We start from the raw sequence: 12,684 nt of genomic DNA on the forward strand, positions 1-12,684 counted from the left end.
TTGTACTACACCCTAGTTTAGTGTAATTTAGGTAGACAGTCTGTGCCAATCGAAGATGGGTTATACTATTCCATTAATTGTGTGTATATCTTATTAAAGACGTAGCTAGTCCATGCCTAGGGAAGACGGGTCGTACCGCATCTTAGTGGTTAGGTGGACGGTCCGTGCCAACTGAAGATGGATTATACTTATTCTTTAGAGGTAATTTCTTGACTACTCGAGTGAGACGAGTCCTATATCATGCATAGTATGAATTTTCCTTGTTAATTTATGATTGACCATTGTTATGCGGTGAGTAGTGAAATCAATCTCCTATTCTTTATCTCATCCCTATTATCTTTTAATTTATGTCTTTTACTTTTATGTATTTCTTTTTTATAAAACAAAAACCAAATCAAACATCTTTTTAATTAAGTTATATTTAATCTCGAAAAGCTTGATAATAATACCTACGCAGTCCTTGAGGTTCGACACCCTCTCTATAGCCTTATCCTACAAGGATTCGTTCTATTGCGAGTGGTTAATTTTATTATTGATATATTTTGGTAAACAATAGACCACATCAGCACCTATGGCTGATGCATCTTGATTTTCTTTGTATCAATTTTTTTCTTTTTTTCTTTTTTTGGTATTGTTGGGACACTGTTTTGTGGATGAGTTGTTAAAACATTTTAACTATTGGATATTATTACTCTGTTTACCCTTGTCCTTCTGAGACATTTAGGAGGAGTAATTCTATATGGCTTTTATCCTTACTCTGTTTTACCCTTTGTCCTTTTGTGACAAAAAGTGGGAGTAATTTTTTGATTTGGATCGGGATTGTATTTTTAACCGGTCAAGTGATTGTATTGTTAAATAACTAAATGACTAAGTTCAATGTATTTAACATAACCAGCCAAGACCAAGTTCATTCCCTTATTTAATATCCTTGAAACTCAACAAGTTCACACCCTTTAATGGTCAAACCATGCTGGTCATGTTTTTGCATGCTAATTAGCCTCTTCAATTGTTTTGATGACATGGACTAAGCCTTTATTATTATTTGAGCCCATCTTGGTCTTTTTAGAATCAGCCCAATTCTCTTGGATTAGCCCATTTAGTGCTTCCTTGAAACGTTTGGCTCTAAGTCTTGTAATTGGGCCACTAGGAAGTGACAAAGGGTCTTGCGCAACTTCAGCTCCATTCCCACGTGTATGATCAACATGTCCAGCTCCTTGGTTTGCATCAAAGTAGAAGTCTCATCTAGAGACGACTCTGAGGATGAAGAAAAAGTTGTGGCTATGTTGGCCAAAAAATTCGAAAGATTAATGAGAAATGAGGGATTCGAGAAGAAATTTTCCGAAAAGATTAAGAAGGCCCCTAGAGAATCTGAACCTGAGGAAGCTGAGAAGAAAGATCCCAGTGGCCCAAGATGTTTTGAATGCTCAGGGTTTGGGCATATCCGAGTTGACTATGGGAACCTCAAGCAGGAAGAGGGGAAGGCATATAATGCGACTCAGTGATGAGTCCGAAGAAGAAGAAGTTCCTGAGCAAGAGAAATTTCTAGCCTTTGTGGCTCCACATGTAGAAGATGAAGATTCTTACTCAGAGCACAGTGATGATGGGGAAGAACTCAAGAAGGCTTATAAAACCCTCTATGTAGAGTTTGAAAAGCTGAGGAAAGCTCGCAAGCAGCACATTCATGATCTGAACAGTTTACAGACTGAGAAGAGTTCGTTACTGCTCAAGGTACAGGGGCTAGAGGAGAAGCTACTAGAGACAACTACAATTGGAGAGAGTCACCGATGAAAAGCTTACTCACATGCTATCAATTCAGAAGAGCCTGATTGACAAAACTGGCCTCGGGTATGTAGCTCCTCCTTCTGATATTCCCTATACTTCCAAGACTGTATTTGTTAAGCCTGTCCCCGAGCCTCCACCCACAATTGAGGATAAAGGGAAAGACAAAATCAATGGAGATGTTCCGGCTTCTCAGAAGTTACCAACCATCAGAAGATCTCCCATATGTCACCACGGCAGACTAAGTAGGCATATCCAACCCCAGTGCTCCTTCCTCAAAGCTAAGAGAGCAAAGGTCAAGAAAGAAGTGCCCAGACAAGCAAATTATGGCACCAGACCTCTGACCCAATATCAGACTCCATGGCATCAGGCTCCTTATCATGCTCCATAGAATCAAGCACCAAGGCATCAGGCTTCCCAATATCAAGCCCCTTGGCATAATGCACCACGGCGCCAAGCTCTTCAGCATCAACGGCCTCAGCAGCGATTTGTACCTACCAATCATAGTGGCAAATCCAAGATCAACAAATCCAAGCACTTCAAAAAGCCGCAAAAGGTGGAGGATGATCTATACTGCAAGGAGCCACCTATTTGGATGCAAAACATGATGCAGTGGATGGATCAGCAGATGAAGTCCTGCCAACAACCACCCAAAGGAAGGCAAGCTTGGTTCAAGAAGAAGGAAGACATTCACCCCATGAGGGGGAATGGACTCACCTAGTCAGTGAAGGTATTCATGCCTAGGGTTTGGTTCCTAATCCTAAGGCATCAGGTTTGATTGCATTGCTTATTCTTCTACTGCTATACCTTGGGTTGCTCTGCAATTAGGAATCACTATTATTTGCCCCCTACTTTTCTTGAGAGAATATTGCAGGTACTATCTGGGGAAGGCAGAAAAAGCATGTCGGGCAACTGTTTTTTTTTTTGTATTGGCAACTTTGATCCTTCACATATTTGATCTTGCCTTGCATGCTTATTTTATGATGTTATTTCCATATAGCATGATGTTATTTCCATATATATATATATATATATATATATATATATATCTTGGGGGAGAAAATGGAAGGGAATTTTATTTTTTTTTTCTTTTCTTGGCATGTTAGATATTGCTTGTATTTTTGCCTAATATCTCAATTCATTGTGCATTAATTGATTTTGCTGATATATGATTGAGAGTTTATGACTGTATATCTACCAAGTTTTTCCCATGATTGTAAAAGGTGGATAGTTATTTTCCTCATGCGATGAAAATGTGCACTATCTAAGACTCCCCTAAGGTACATCGTTTCTTCTCTGACTTCTTGCTTCTAGAAATTCTAAATAAGAGAGATGTTTTCGATAAGATGGCCAAATTGACCAACATGCTAGTTAAACGTAGAGCCTAAAAATTCTAGCATTCTTTCTAGGTTGCATCACCAACAAGAAACAAGCAGTAATTCTTCTGATTTCTGTACTATATGCTTCTTATATTCACTGCTTCTGTGCTGAATTAGCTTTATATCTTGTCCTTCATGGTGTAAGTAAAAACTTTACCTTGTCCTTCATGGTACAAGTAAAACAATTAGGTGCTGCATCTTAGGGGGAGCGTATCAGAAGGGGGATGGCTAGGCCCTAGTACTTTATAAGGTTTGATTTTTTACTGATCTTTCATTGATTTTCTCTCTTGTCTAGAAAATATGGTTGCTATTTGTCATATCAGTGAAATTCATACATTTTGGAAAGTCTTCACACACACACATGCATTGCAAGAGTTGAGAAATCTATTTAAATTTTCTGTCTACAGGAAAATTTTATTCTGATTGAACTCTGAACTCTCTTTTTTATATCTCTGTATAGTTTTGAGATTCTATTTGATTGTCTTATCAGTTGATTATACATGTGTATTCTGAAGCTAACTTTAGGAAAAATAATTCTTAGCAATTTTTGCTTCAATTTTTGTGTTTCAGTGTGAAGCATCCGGACGGTCTCTCCATGCGTCCGAACTGATTCGGCTCAAACGGCCGGACGATAAGGTTACACGTCCGGACGCGCGTGGCTTACCACTTGCTTATGTGGCAACGCGCGTCCGGACGGGGACCCCACAAGTTATAAATCGAATTTTTAACCCTAGCCGCTGCATATCCTTGTCACCACTCTTTTTTTTTTTTTTTTTTTTTTTGTGCGTTTTTGTCCTTTTGAGCGATTTTTTTGTGGGTTACTGTATTATCTCGCCATATTTTGTCCTCTTGTGCATATCTCTTTTCTATCCAGGTACTTTTTCAATTCTTGTTATTCCTTTCAAAGCATTAATAGTAGGATTAATAGTAGGAATCTATAATATTGTTAGTGTGATACGTTTCTATTATGTTTCAATAAAAATAAAAATCCACATAATTTTGAACATATAAAAAAAAAAAAAAAAAGCATTTCAAATTTAATACTTAATTAACTCTTTAGTGTTGTAAAAGCATTTCGATATTTCTAGATTCTCAAATTCCTTCTCTCTGTTTTTGCTCTCTGCGGAAAATAGAGTAGAAGTCTTTTCATCTAGCCCCCACTGGGTCTAGAGTATAATCAACTTTTCATTGTCTTGTTTCTTGTTTTCTCTTGGTGTTGCTGTACCTCTTGACTGGATGAGATTTCACTCTTCATGGACGCTTTATCAAACCATGTGGGGTAAATTTACCCTTTCTGAGAAGGAGGACGTGGAAGTGCAAATAGGGGAGGAAAGTGCAGATCCACTAGCCAACAGGGGTCAATTCTGTCTGGTTGGTAAATTGCTGGCTGATCGAGTGGTGCCGAAGGAGCTTATTCGGGTCCATATGCTGCGTCCATGGAAGATACTGGGATCGGTTTCGTTCAAGGTGCTTGGAGAAAATCTGTTTCTGATACAATTTGAACAGGAGTGGGAAAAACTCCATGTTATGGAAGGGAGACCATGGTTATTCGATGGGAACCTTGTGGCCATTGCAGAATTTGATGGGTTTACACCCCCTACTCAGATGGTTTTTCAGAAGGCTACATTTTGGGTTAGGATGTATAATCTCCCACTGGCTTGCATAGGATCGACAATAGGGCATCAAATTGGTGCCACGGTTGGAACGGTGGAAGAAGTTGAAGTCAGTGAAGGGGGAGGAAGCATGGGGGGAGTACCTCCAGGTTCATATTGTCATTGATCTCACCGAATCCCTAGACAAGGGGCAGAAGATCAATATCAAGAATAAATCTATCTAGGTTACGTTCAAGTACGAAAAGCTTCCAAACTTCTGCTACCAATGTGGAGTGGTTCGTCATGGTAGAGATGGTTGTAGAGCTCAAGGAGTTCAGAGTAATGGAGGCTTACCGGGAGATACCCCGTTTGGCCCATGGCTTAAGGTACCCCCTGTTTTCCGTAAATGGCGAGGTGGAGAAGATTCTAAGGAGCGATCGAGAGCAGAACTGATGCAAACCAAGGAGCTGGACATGCTGATTATACACGTGGGAATGGAGCTGAAGTTACACAAGACCTTTTGTCATTTCCTAGTGGCCCAATTACAAGACTTAGAGCCAAACGTTTCAAGGAAGCACTAAATGGGCTAATCCAAGAGAATTGAGCTGATTCTAAAAAGACTAAGATGGGCTCAAATAATAATCAAGGCTTAGTCCATGTCATCAAAGCAATTGAAGAGGATAATTAGCATGCAAAAACATGACCAGCTTGGTCTGACCATTAAAGGGTGTGAACTTGTTGAGTTTCAAGAATATTAAATAGGGGAATGAACTTGGTCTTGATTAGTTATGTTAAATACATTAAATTTAGTCATTTAGTTATTTTGGCTGCCTCTAGAAGTCCAAGAGACCTAAAATGTGGGGACTTGTTTATGTTGATGTTTGTGTTGTTTTTAAAAGCTGTAGTTCTGAATTTTCCTATTCTTGGAGGGTTGTTCCAAGTATATAGATGGGCATTACGACTTTTGTAGGTAGAGATTGTTTTCAGAAAATTAATATTATTGTGAGGTCTTGTGTTCCTCTTCGTTCTTGAAAGAACTTTTTGAACTTATCAAGTTAATCTTGTGGCATTCAAACAACCAAACTTATCACCTTGATTCTTGAGAGATTCTTAGGTTTCTTGGTATGGCGTTTCAATACTTCATAGTCTTGGTTTCTCATCTAGTTAGGTGACGGGTCAAGGCTCAACAAATCTTGTCTACACGATCTTGGGGTTTCAAACCATCATTGTTATCGGGTTTCATCACAATTGTTGGTGGAGTTCATATCAAGAACATAGGCATCAACGAAGACATGAAGGGAATACCGAGGATCGCACTGCAGACGTTGATCGATACGGTGACGGCAACGTTCAATGCAGTCCCAACCCTACTCTGCATGCTAGGCGGAGTACTTTTTTGGAAAGTCCGGATTCTTCATTAACTGATCGGAAAGGGCATGAGTCATGGGGGAAGAAATCTAGGCGAGTGATGAGCCGGAGATGTAATGAGGATTCCATAAACAGCTCAACTCATTTAAGTGGAGATTCACAAGAGAACCGTTATGGAGGAAAATATGATTGTTGCGGAAGTAGTGGAAGACCATAATGAAAATTACCAACTTGAAGGGGAAAGAGGCGTTACAACTGGAGGGGGAGATAAATGAAGAATAATCCAGCTGGAGGAAAGCAAGGGGCTATTTTGGAAAACAGTCAGGCTCATGGGCCATCTTCACGCTATGTGGGAAGTTGGGACTCCAAGTTGGGTCGGATCAGGTGGCAAGAGGTTGGAGATGGGTTGCACGAAGTCCAACTGGCTTGGGATCCTACAGCCACGTCCTATTTTCCCAAAGTTGCATCTAGAAGCCCTATTATGGAAAACACGTGTCCCTCAAGTAAACCACAATACAGTTTATCTAAAACAGTGCATGAGGGGTGCTCTGTTCCTCTGCAAGGACACTCTCCAGAAAATTCTAGCACTGCATCGCAAGGAGTAAGTTTGAAGGAAGCAGCTAGTTGTCATCTTCCCAATGTGACAAAGAGGGCAAGAAACACTGACATTCATGCCCAACAAGAAAGGGATGCAGCCACTCAAGCCAAGGTGGGGTATGTCTCGTGTCCTACCTGGAAGAAGAGAGCATGGCTGACTCACCATGAAGCGGGTCTGGAGATTCACGAGGAAGAGAAGGCTGGAAAAAGGAAGGGGGAGAAGATGATTGAGGAGGTATAAGCGGGCTCAAACAAAAAAGGTAGGAACAATGATGTTAACCTCATACATGATCCAACAATTCAGGCGGGGGCTGTTGCACAGCCCCGCCTTTCCCAATGATTGTATTGAGCTGGAACTGTCGAGGGCTTGGGAACCCCTGGACAGTTCGAGTCCTTCATTGAATGGTGAAGGAAAAGAGACCCAGTTTGATCTTCCTTATGGAAACCAAACTAAACAGGAAGAAAATGGAGTCTATTAAAACTAGGCTTGGCTATGATGGAATTTTCGTGGTGGATAGCCATGGGAAAAGTGGAGGTCTGGCACTAATGTGGAAGTCGGACATTTTGATTACAATACAGAATTACAGTAGACAGCATATTCATGCTATGTTATAGTTGGATAGCACTGCAAAAGAGTGTAAATTTACAGGCTTCTATGGCCACCCTAAAGTGGCTAAGAGACCAGGTTCATGGTCCCTTCTCAGACATCTTGCTACATTGGCCCCAGGGTCAAATGCAAGTGATGAGTGTCAAATATTGCATATGTGGACCCCTTAATTTGCATTTACTAAACCTTTAGTTTTGTTATTTTCTAATGTTTTTGGTTAGTTTTGGTATTTTATTATTTTGCAGGTCATTGAGAGAAACACAATAGCTTTAAGGTGAAAGAAAGCACACGTTGAGAAGACCTAGAGGATGTGGGTATGTTCAATCAAATCAAGGAGAGGATTAAATCGGAATTTCTCTAATTGAAGTCAAAATTGGATTAGAATTCAGATTCTGCACATGTTACAGTATTTTGGCCATAACTTTTAGCTCAAGTATTCGATTAAGGTGAATCAAGTGGCTTTGGAAAGCTAACTCAATTTTCTACAAATCCTTATGAAATATGATTTTCCTAATTCGGACGTCTGCTATGCCAAAAGTGCCCCGCAATAGAAGGCCGCAAATCTGGACGAATTTGGAGTCCTTTTCCTTCTTGGATTGTGTTTTGAGTTTCCTACTCAAACTAGAAGACTAACATCCGATTTTTCTAGAAATTCTAGGGCTTCTAGGATTTGTTTTCTCCCTATAAATAGACCTCTAAACCTCATGAAAAAGAGGGTAGGAAGCTAGAGACCAAATATATTCTTTTCTTTTTAGTTTAGTTTTTCTTTAGTTTAGGATTTATTTTTCATAGCCATGCGTAGCTAATTTTTCAACTAAGGTTGAGGATGAAGCCTCACCATTGAAGAGCAACAATATTTTCATGTAAGTTTATACTATCCGATTTTATTTGGTTTAATTTTTCCTATGTTTTACTTCTTTTCAATTTGTGGAATGATTCTTGGATATCTTTTGTGATTCAAGGATACATTTGATGATTTGAGATAATTTCACATAATTGATTGCTTGGGTTTTTATTTATCAAAACGTTGGATATTCATTATGTTTCGTTCTACGGATACATTTGATGATTTGGTTAAAACCGGATATCTTTTGTAATTTGTGCAAAGAACGGATTCATTGAATGATTTAATGATTTTTTGAAGCATAGTAGAACATACATAAGATTTGTATGGTGAGAACTTTGGATGTATGTTGATGAACATGAGAATATGTTGCTATGATTTGGTGAGTGTGGATTCCAAAACCTTAGTATCTTTTCTTTTGTTTTATTTTGTTTTATTCTATTTATGTTTTTTTTGTTTTATTTATTAAAATCAAACTTTTTTTTGGAACTAGGTTAAGATTTAATTAATTTAGTCATAAATTTGTTTTCAAGAACACAATTCCCTGTGGGATCGACCTCGCACTTGCAAAACCCTTTATTGCAAACGATTCGTGCACTTGCGAGTACAATTAAAATTTACATCAGAAAGCCTTTCATCAACCTCTGGAGGACAGTGGCCTGGTTGATTTGGGATTCACAGGGCCGGAATTTTTCTTGGTGCAATGGGAGAAGTGGCGGAGATTTCACGAGGGAAAGATTGGATAGGGCTGTAGCAACTATGGGGTGGAATGAGTTGTTTGATGTGGTGGAAGTGTTTGTTCTAGCCCGAAGTTAGTCTGACCATCATCCAATTATGGTGGACTTCTCTAGCACTAAGGATATACAGTGGAGTAAATGTAGACGTTTCAGATATGAGGCCAGTTGGTCCAAGCAAATAGGCCATAAGGAAGTCATTAAGCAGGTATGGAGGAAAAAAGTTAAACATCCTGATCCCTGGAATAATATCCAAGGAAAATTATCTGGGTGCAGAAGGTCTCTGAAACAGTGGGTGAGAAAACAGATTAATACAGTGGAGGGAAAAATTCAGCAAAAAGAATAGGATCTCAAGGTGCTTCAAATGCAAGATCATTTTGATTTGCCAGAACTAGAAGGCCAATTAAAATCAGAATTGGATTCATTACTCGAGTAAGAGGAGCTGAAGTGGAGGCAGAGAGCTAAGGAAAACTGGTTGATGCACGGTGATCGCAATTCAAAAAATTTTCCATGCCTATGCCAACCAGAAGCACAACCGAAGCAGAATGAAGCAGATCAAGGATAAAGAGGGCAGGATGTGTTCATCAAAGGAAGAAATTGAAGAGGCCTTTGTGGATTATTTCAGTGACCTGTTCAAGGCTGGAGAATCTCTGGTGGTGGAAGCCTGTGTGGAGGTATTGGAAAGAAAGGTTACTGCAGCTATGAACCAAAAACTTTTGGTTGAATTCACCATCGAGGAGATTACAACTGCTTTAAATCAAATGTCACCTCTGAAGGCACCGGAGCCAGACGGTTTTCTTGCATGCTTCTATCAAGATAATTGGACCACTATGCACCCTGAGGTATGTTTTGCAATTTTACATTTCTTGAACTCGGGTTGCATGGATCCTAGCATTAACATAACACATATTGCCCTCATACCAAAAGTTGCTTCTCCGGGTTCTGTCACGGATTTCCGTCCAATTTCATTGTGCAATGTTGTATATAAATTGATTTCCAAGGTGTTGGCCAATAGGCTGAAATTAGTGCTACCAGATATCATTTCCTGCTACCAAAGTGCTTTTATACCTGGTAGATTGATCATTGATAATGTTATTGCCACATATGAAAACTATGTATTCTATGCAAACAAGGATGTGGAGCAAAGTAGGATTTATGGGAATTAAACTCGACAGTGCAAGGCTTATGATCGAGTTAAGTGGAATTTTTTAGAAGTCATGATCAAGTTGGGATTTGAAATGAGGTGGGTGCAATTAATCATGACCTGCTTTAGGTCTGTGACCTATTCGGTTGTAGTGAATGGAAACCCAGTGGGTAATATCCAACCGACGAGGGGAATAAGGCAAGGGGATCCTATCTCCCCCTACCTATTTCTCCTTTGCGCGGAAGTTTTCAGCACTTTACTTCATAAGGCGGAGCAAAGAAGGGTCATAACCGGGGTCCCTACCTCCCCTAAGGGTCCACGTTTAAGCCATCTCTTTTTGGCAGATGATAGCCTATTGTTTTGTAAGGCTAATTCGGTGGAGTAGAGACGGTTAATGAAAATATTAGAAGTTTATGAAGCAAGATCGAGGCAGAAACTCAATTTGAATAAGACATCCATATTTTTTAGTAGAAATACCAACAATGAGAGAAAGCAGGAAATTCTATTGCAATCGGGGTTGTCTGAGGCTACTAGAATTGATTCATATTTGGGGTTGCCTATTGTTGTTGGGAAATCTAAAAGACTGGCTTTCAATGATATTGTTGAGAGGGTATCCAAGAGGCTTAGTAATTGGAAGGTGAAGTTTCTCTCCCAAGCGGGGAAGGAGGTGCTCTTGAAGGCGATGGTACAAACCATACCAACATATAGAATGGGAGTTTTTCAATTGCCAATATCTTTGTGTAAGGAGTTAAACAAGATGATGCAAAATTTTTGGTGGACCCATATGTCTAAGAGATCTCACATCCATTGGATGAGTTGGAAAAAAAATGGGGCGGTCTAAATCAGTAGGAGGGCTTGGTTTTAGAGATTTAACCCTTTTTAACAAGGCTGTATTAGCTAAGCAAGGGTGGAGAATCTTACAAAACCCTTCATCCATGGTGGCACAGATTCTAAGGGCAAAATACTATCCTAATTCTTCTTTCCTGGAGGCTTAGTTGGGATCAAAGCCTTCCTTTGTTTGGAGGAGTTTATTTAACTCTAGGGATCTCCTTTTAAAAGGACTAATTTGGAGGGTGGGAAATGGACAATCAATCAGGATTTGGGAAGATAAATGGCTACTTACTCCAACAACTTTTGCAGTCCAATCTTCTCCTCAAATCCTCCCTGCTAATGCCAAAGTGGCAGATCTCATAGATTCAGATTTGAAGGACTGGAACATTGATCTAATAAAGGCAGTGTTTGTAGAGGAAGAAGCAAAAGTCATAATTAATATCCCTTTGAGTCCATGCTTGCCTAATGACAGGTTGATTTGGATGGGGACTAAACATGATGGTTTTACCATGAGAAGTGCCTATCATTTAGGCAAAGAGTTGCAAGAAAGGGAAGAGGGGCAATGTTCTAAAGTGGAGAAGGGTGAGGATTTTTGGAAAGCCATTTGGGCTTTAAAGGTCCCTAATATGGTGAAACTATTTACATGGCGAGCATGCAACAATCTCCTACCAACAAAAGTAAATCTGTTCCACAAAAGGGTAGTTGACACAAAGCTATGCCCTCGCTGTGGAATAGAGGATGAGACCATTTTTCATGCTTTGTGGGAGTGTCCGGCAGCTAGAGATGTGTGTGTGGGGCGGGGGAGGGGGGGGGGGGGGGGGAGAAGCATCTTGTTTTCAAAAATGTCATTGTGCTGGAACAGATTTTAAAAACGTGTTTGCTTATTGTATGGGCAAGTTTAATAAGAAAGAATTAGCTTTGATGGCAGTTGTCTCCAGAAGGATCTGGCTGAGGCGTAATTCCTTGGTTTTTGAAGGCACATTTGCACATCCTGACAGTGTCCTAAAGGATGCAGTCTCGGCCCAGGTTGAGTATAGAAGATGTAATAAACAGGAACAAAGCTTACTGTTGGAAGGGGGGATCCCTCCTTGTAATCGGCACAACCAGTGGACCCCCCCTCAAAATGGGGTCATAAAACTCAATTGGGATGCCTCTATAAATTCTAAGAAGGGTTGGAATGGATTGGGCATGGTTGCTAGAGATAGCAATGGAGAGGTCTTGGGAGCTAGGAGTGTAACAAAGGAGCCGATGGCGGATCCAAGTACAGCAGAAGTGATGGCAGCTCTATGTGCTATGCAATTTTGTAAGGAAGCAGGATTCTTTGAGGTCATATTTGAAGGGGATGCAGCCCAAGTAATTAAGGAGATTAACTCAGCTCCCCCATTTTTATCCAAGATAGGCCACTTTATTGAATGCATTCATTTAGAGATGTCTTGGTTCAGATATGTGGTGTTATCTTTTATTCCTAGAGAATCTAATACTGCTGAGCACACACTTGTAAAGGAAGCCACAAGACAGAAGATAGAGATGAACTGGATAGAAGATTTTCCTTTGAGTATTAGGAGGATTGTAACTAGGGTACAACATGGTCCCTAGATCCTCTTGTAGGGTCAATTCTTATTTTCTGAGTAATGATATATGAGTGTTACTGTTTTTGTTCAAAAAAAAAAAAAAAGCATTTCTATTCCTTATGTGCACAATAATCAAATAAAATTTTGCATTTTTTTGCTTTCAAAAGAAGAATAGCTCTTCCAAAAAATAAGTGAAAATCATGTAAATCACATAAAAAATAAAATATCCCAGAAAACA

General features: G+C 39.8%; 1 protein-coding gene across 1 annotated transcript; it reads left to right on the forward strand.

Moving 5' to 3' along the window:
- The first annotated feature begins 4,430 nt into the window (after positions 1-4,430).
- On the forward strand, positions 4,431-4,937 carry LOC133853893 (uncharacterized). Its single transcript, XM_062289914.1, has one exon. It carries the CDS (start codon positions 4,431-4,433, stop codon positions 4,935-4,937), a length of 507 nt encoding a protein of 168 aa, XP_062145898.1.
- Positions 4,938-12,684: the final 7,747 nt, after the last annotated feature.

This window comes from Alnus glutinosa, chromosome 13 (assembly GCF_958979055.1).
Source record: "Alnus glutinosa chromosome 13, dhAlnGlut1.1, whole genome shotgun sequence".
Lineage (NCBI taxonomy): Eukaryota > Viridiplantae > Streptophyta > Magnoliopsida > Fagales > Betulaceae > Alnus > Alnus glutinosa.

Bases quoted from the DNA above. Each gene is read 5' to 3' on its own strand.
- LOC133853893 (XM_062289914.1), top strand. From the start codon at position 4,431: ATGTGGGGTAAATTTACCCTTTCTGAGAAGGAGGACGTGGAAGTGCAA.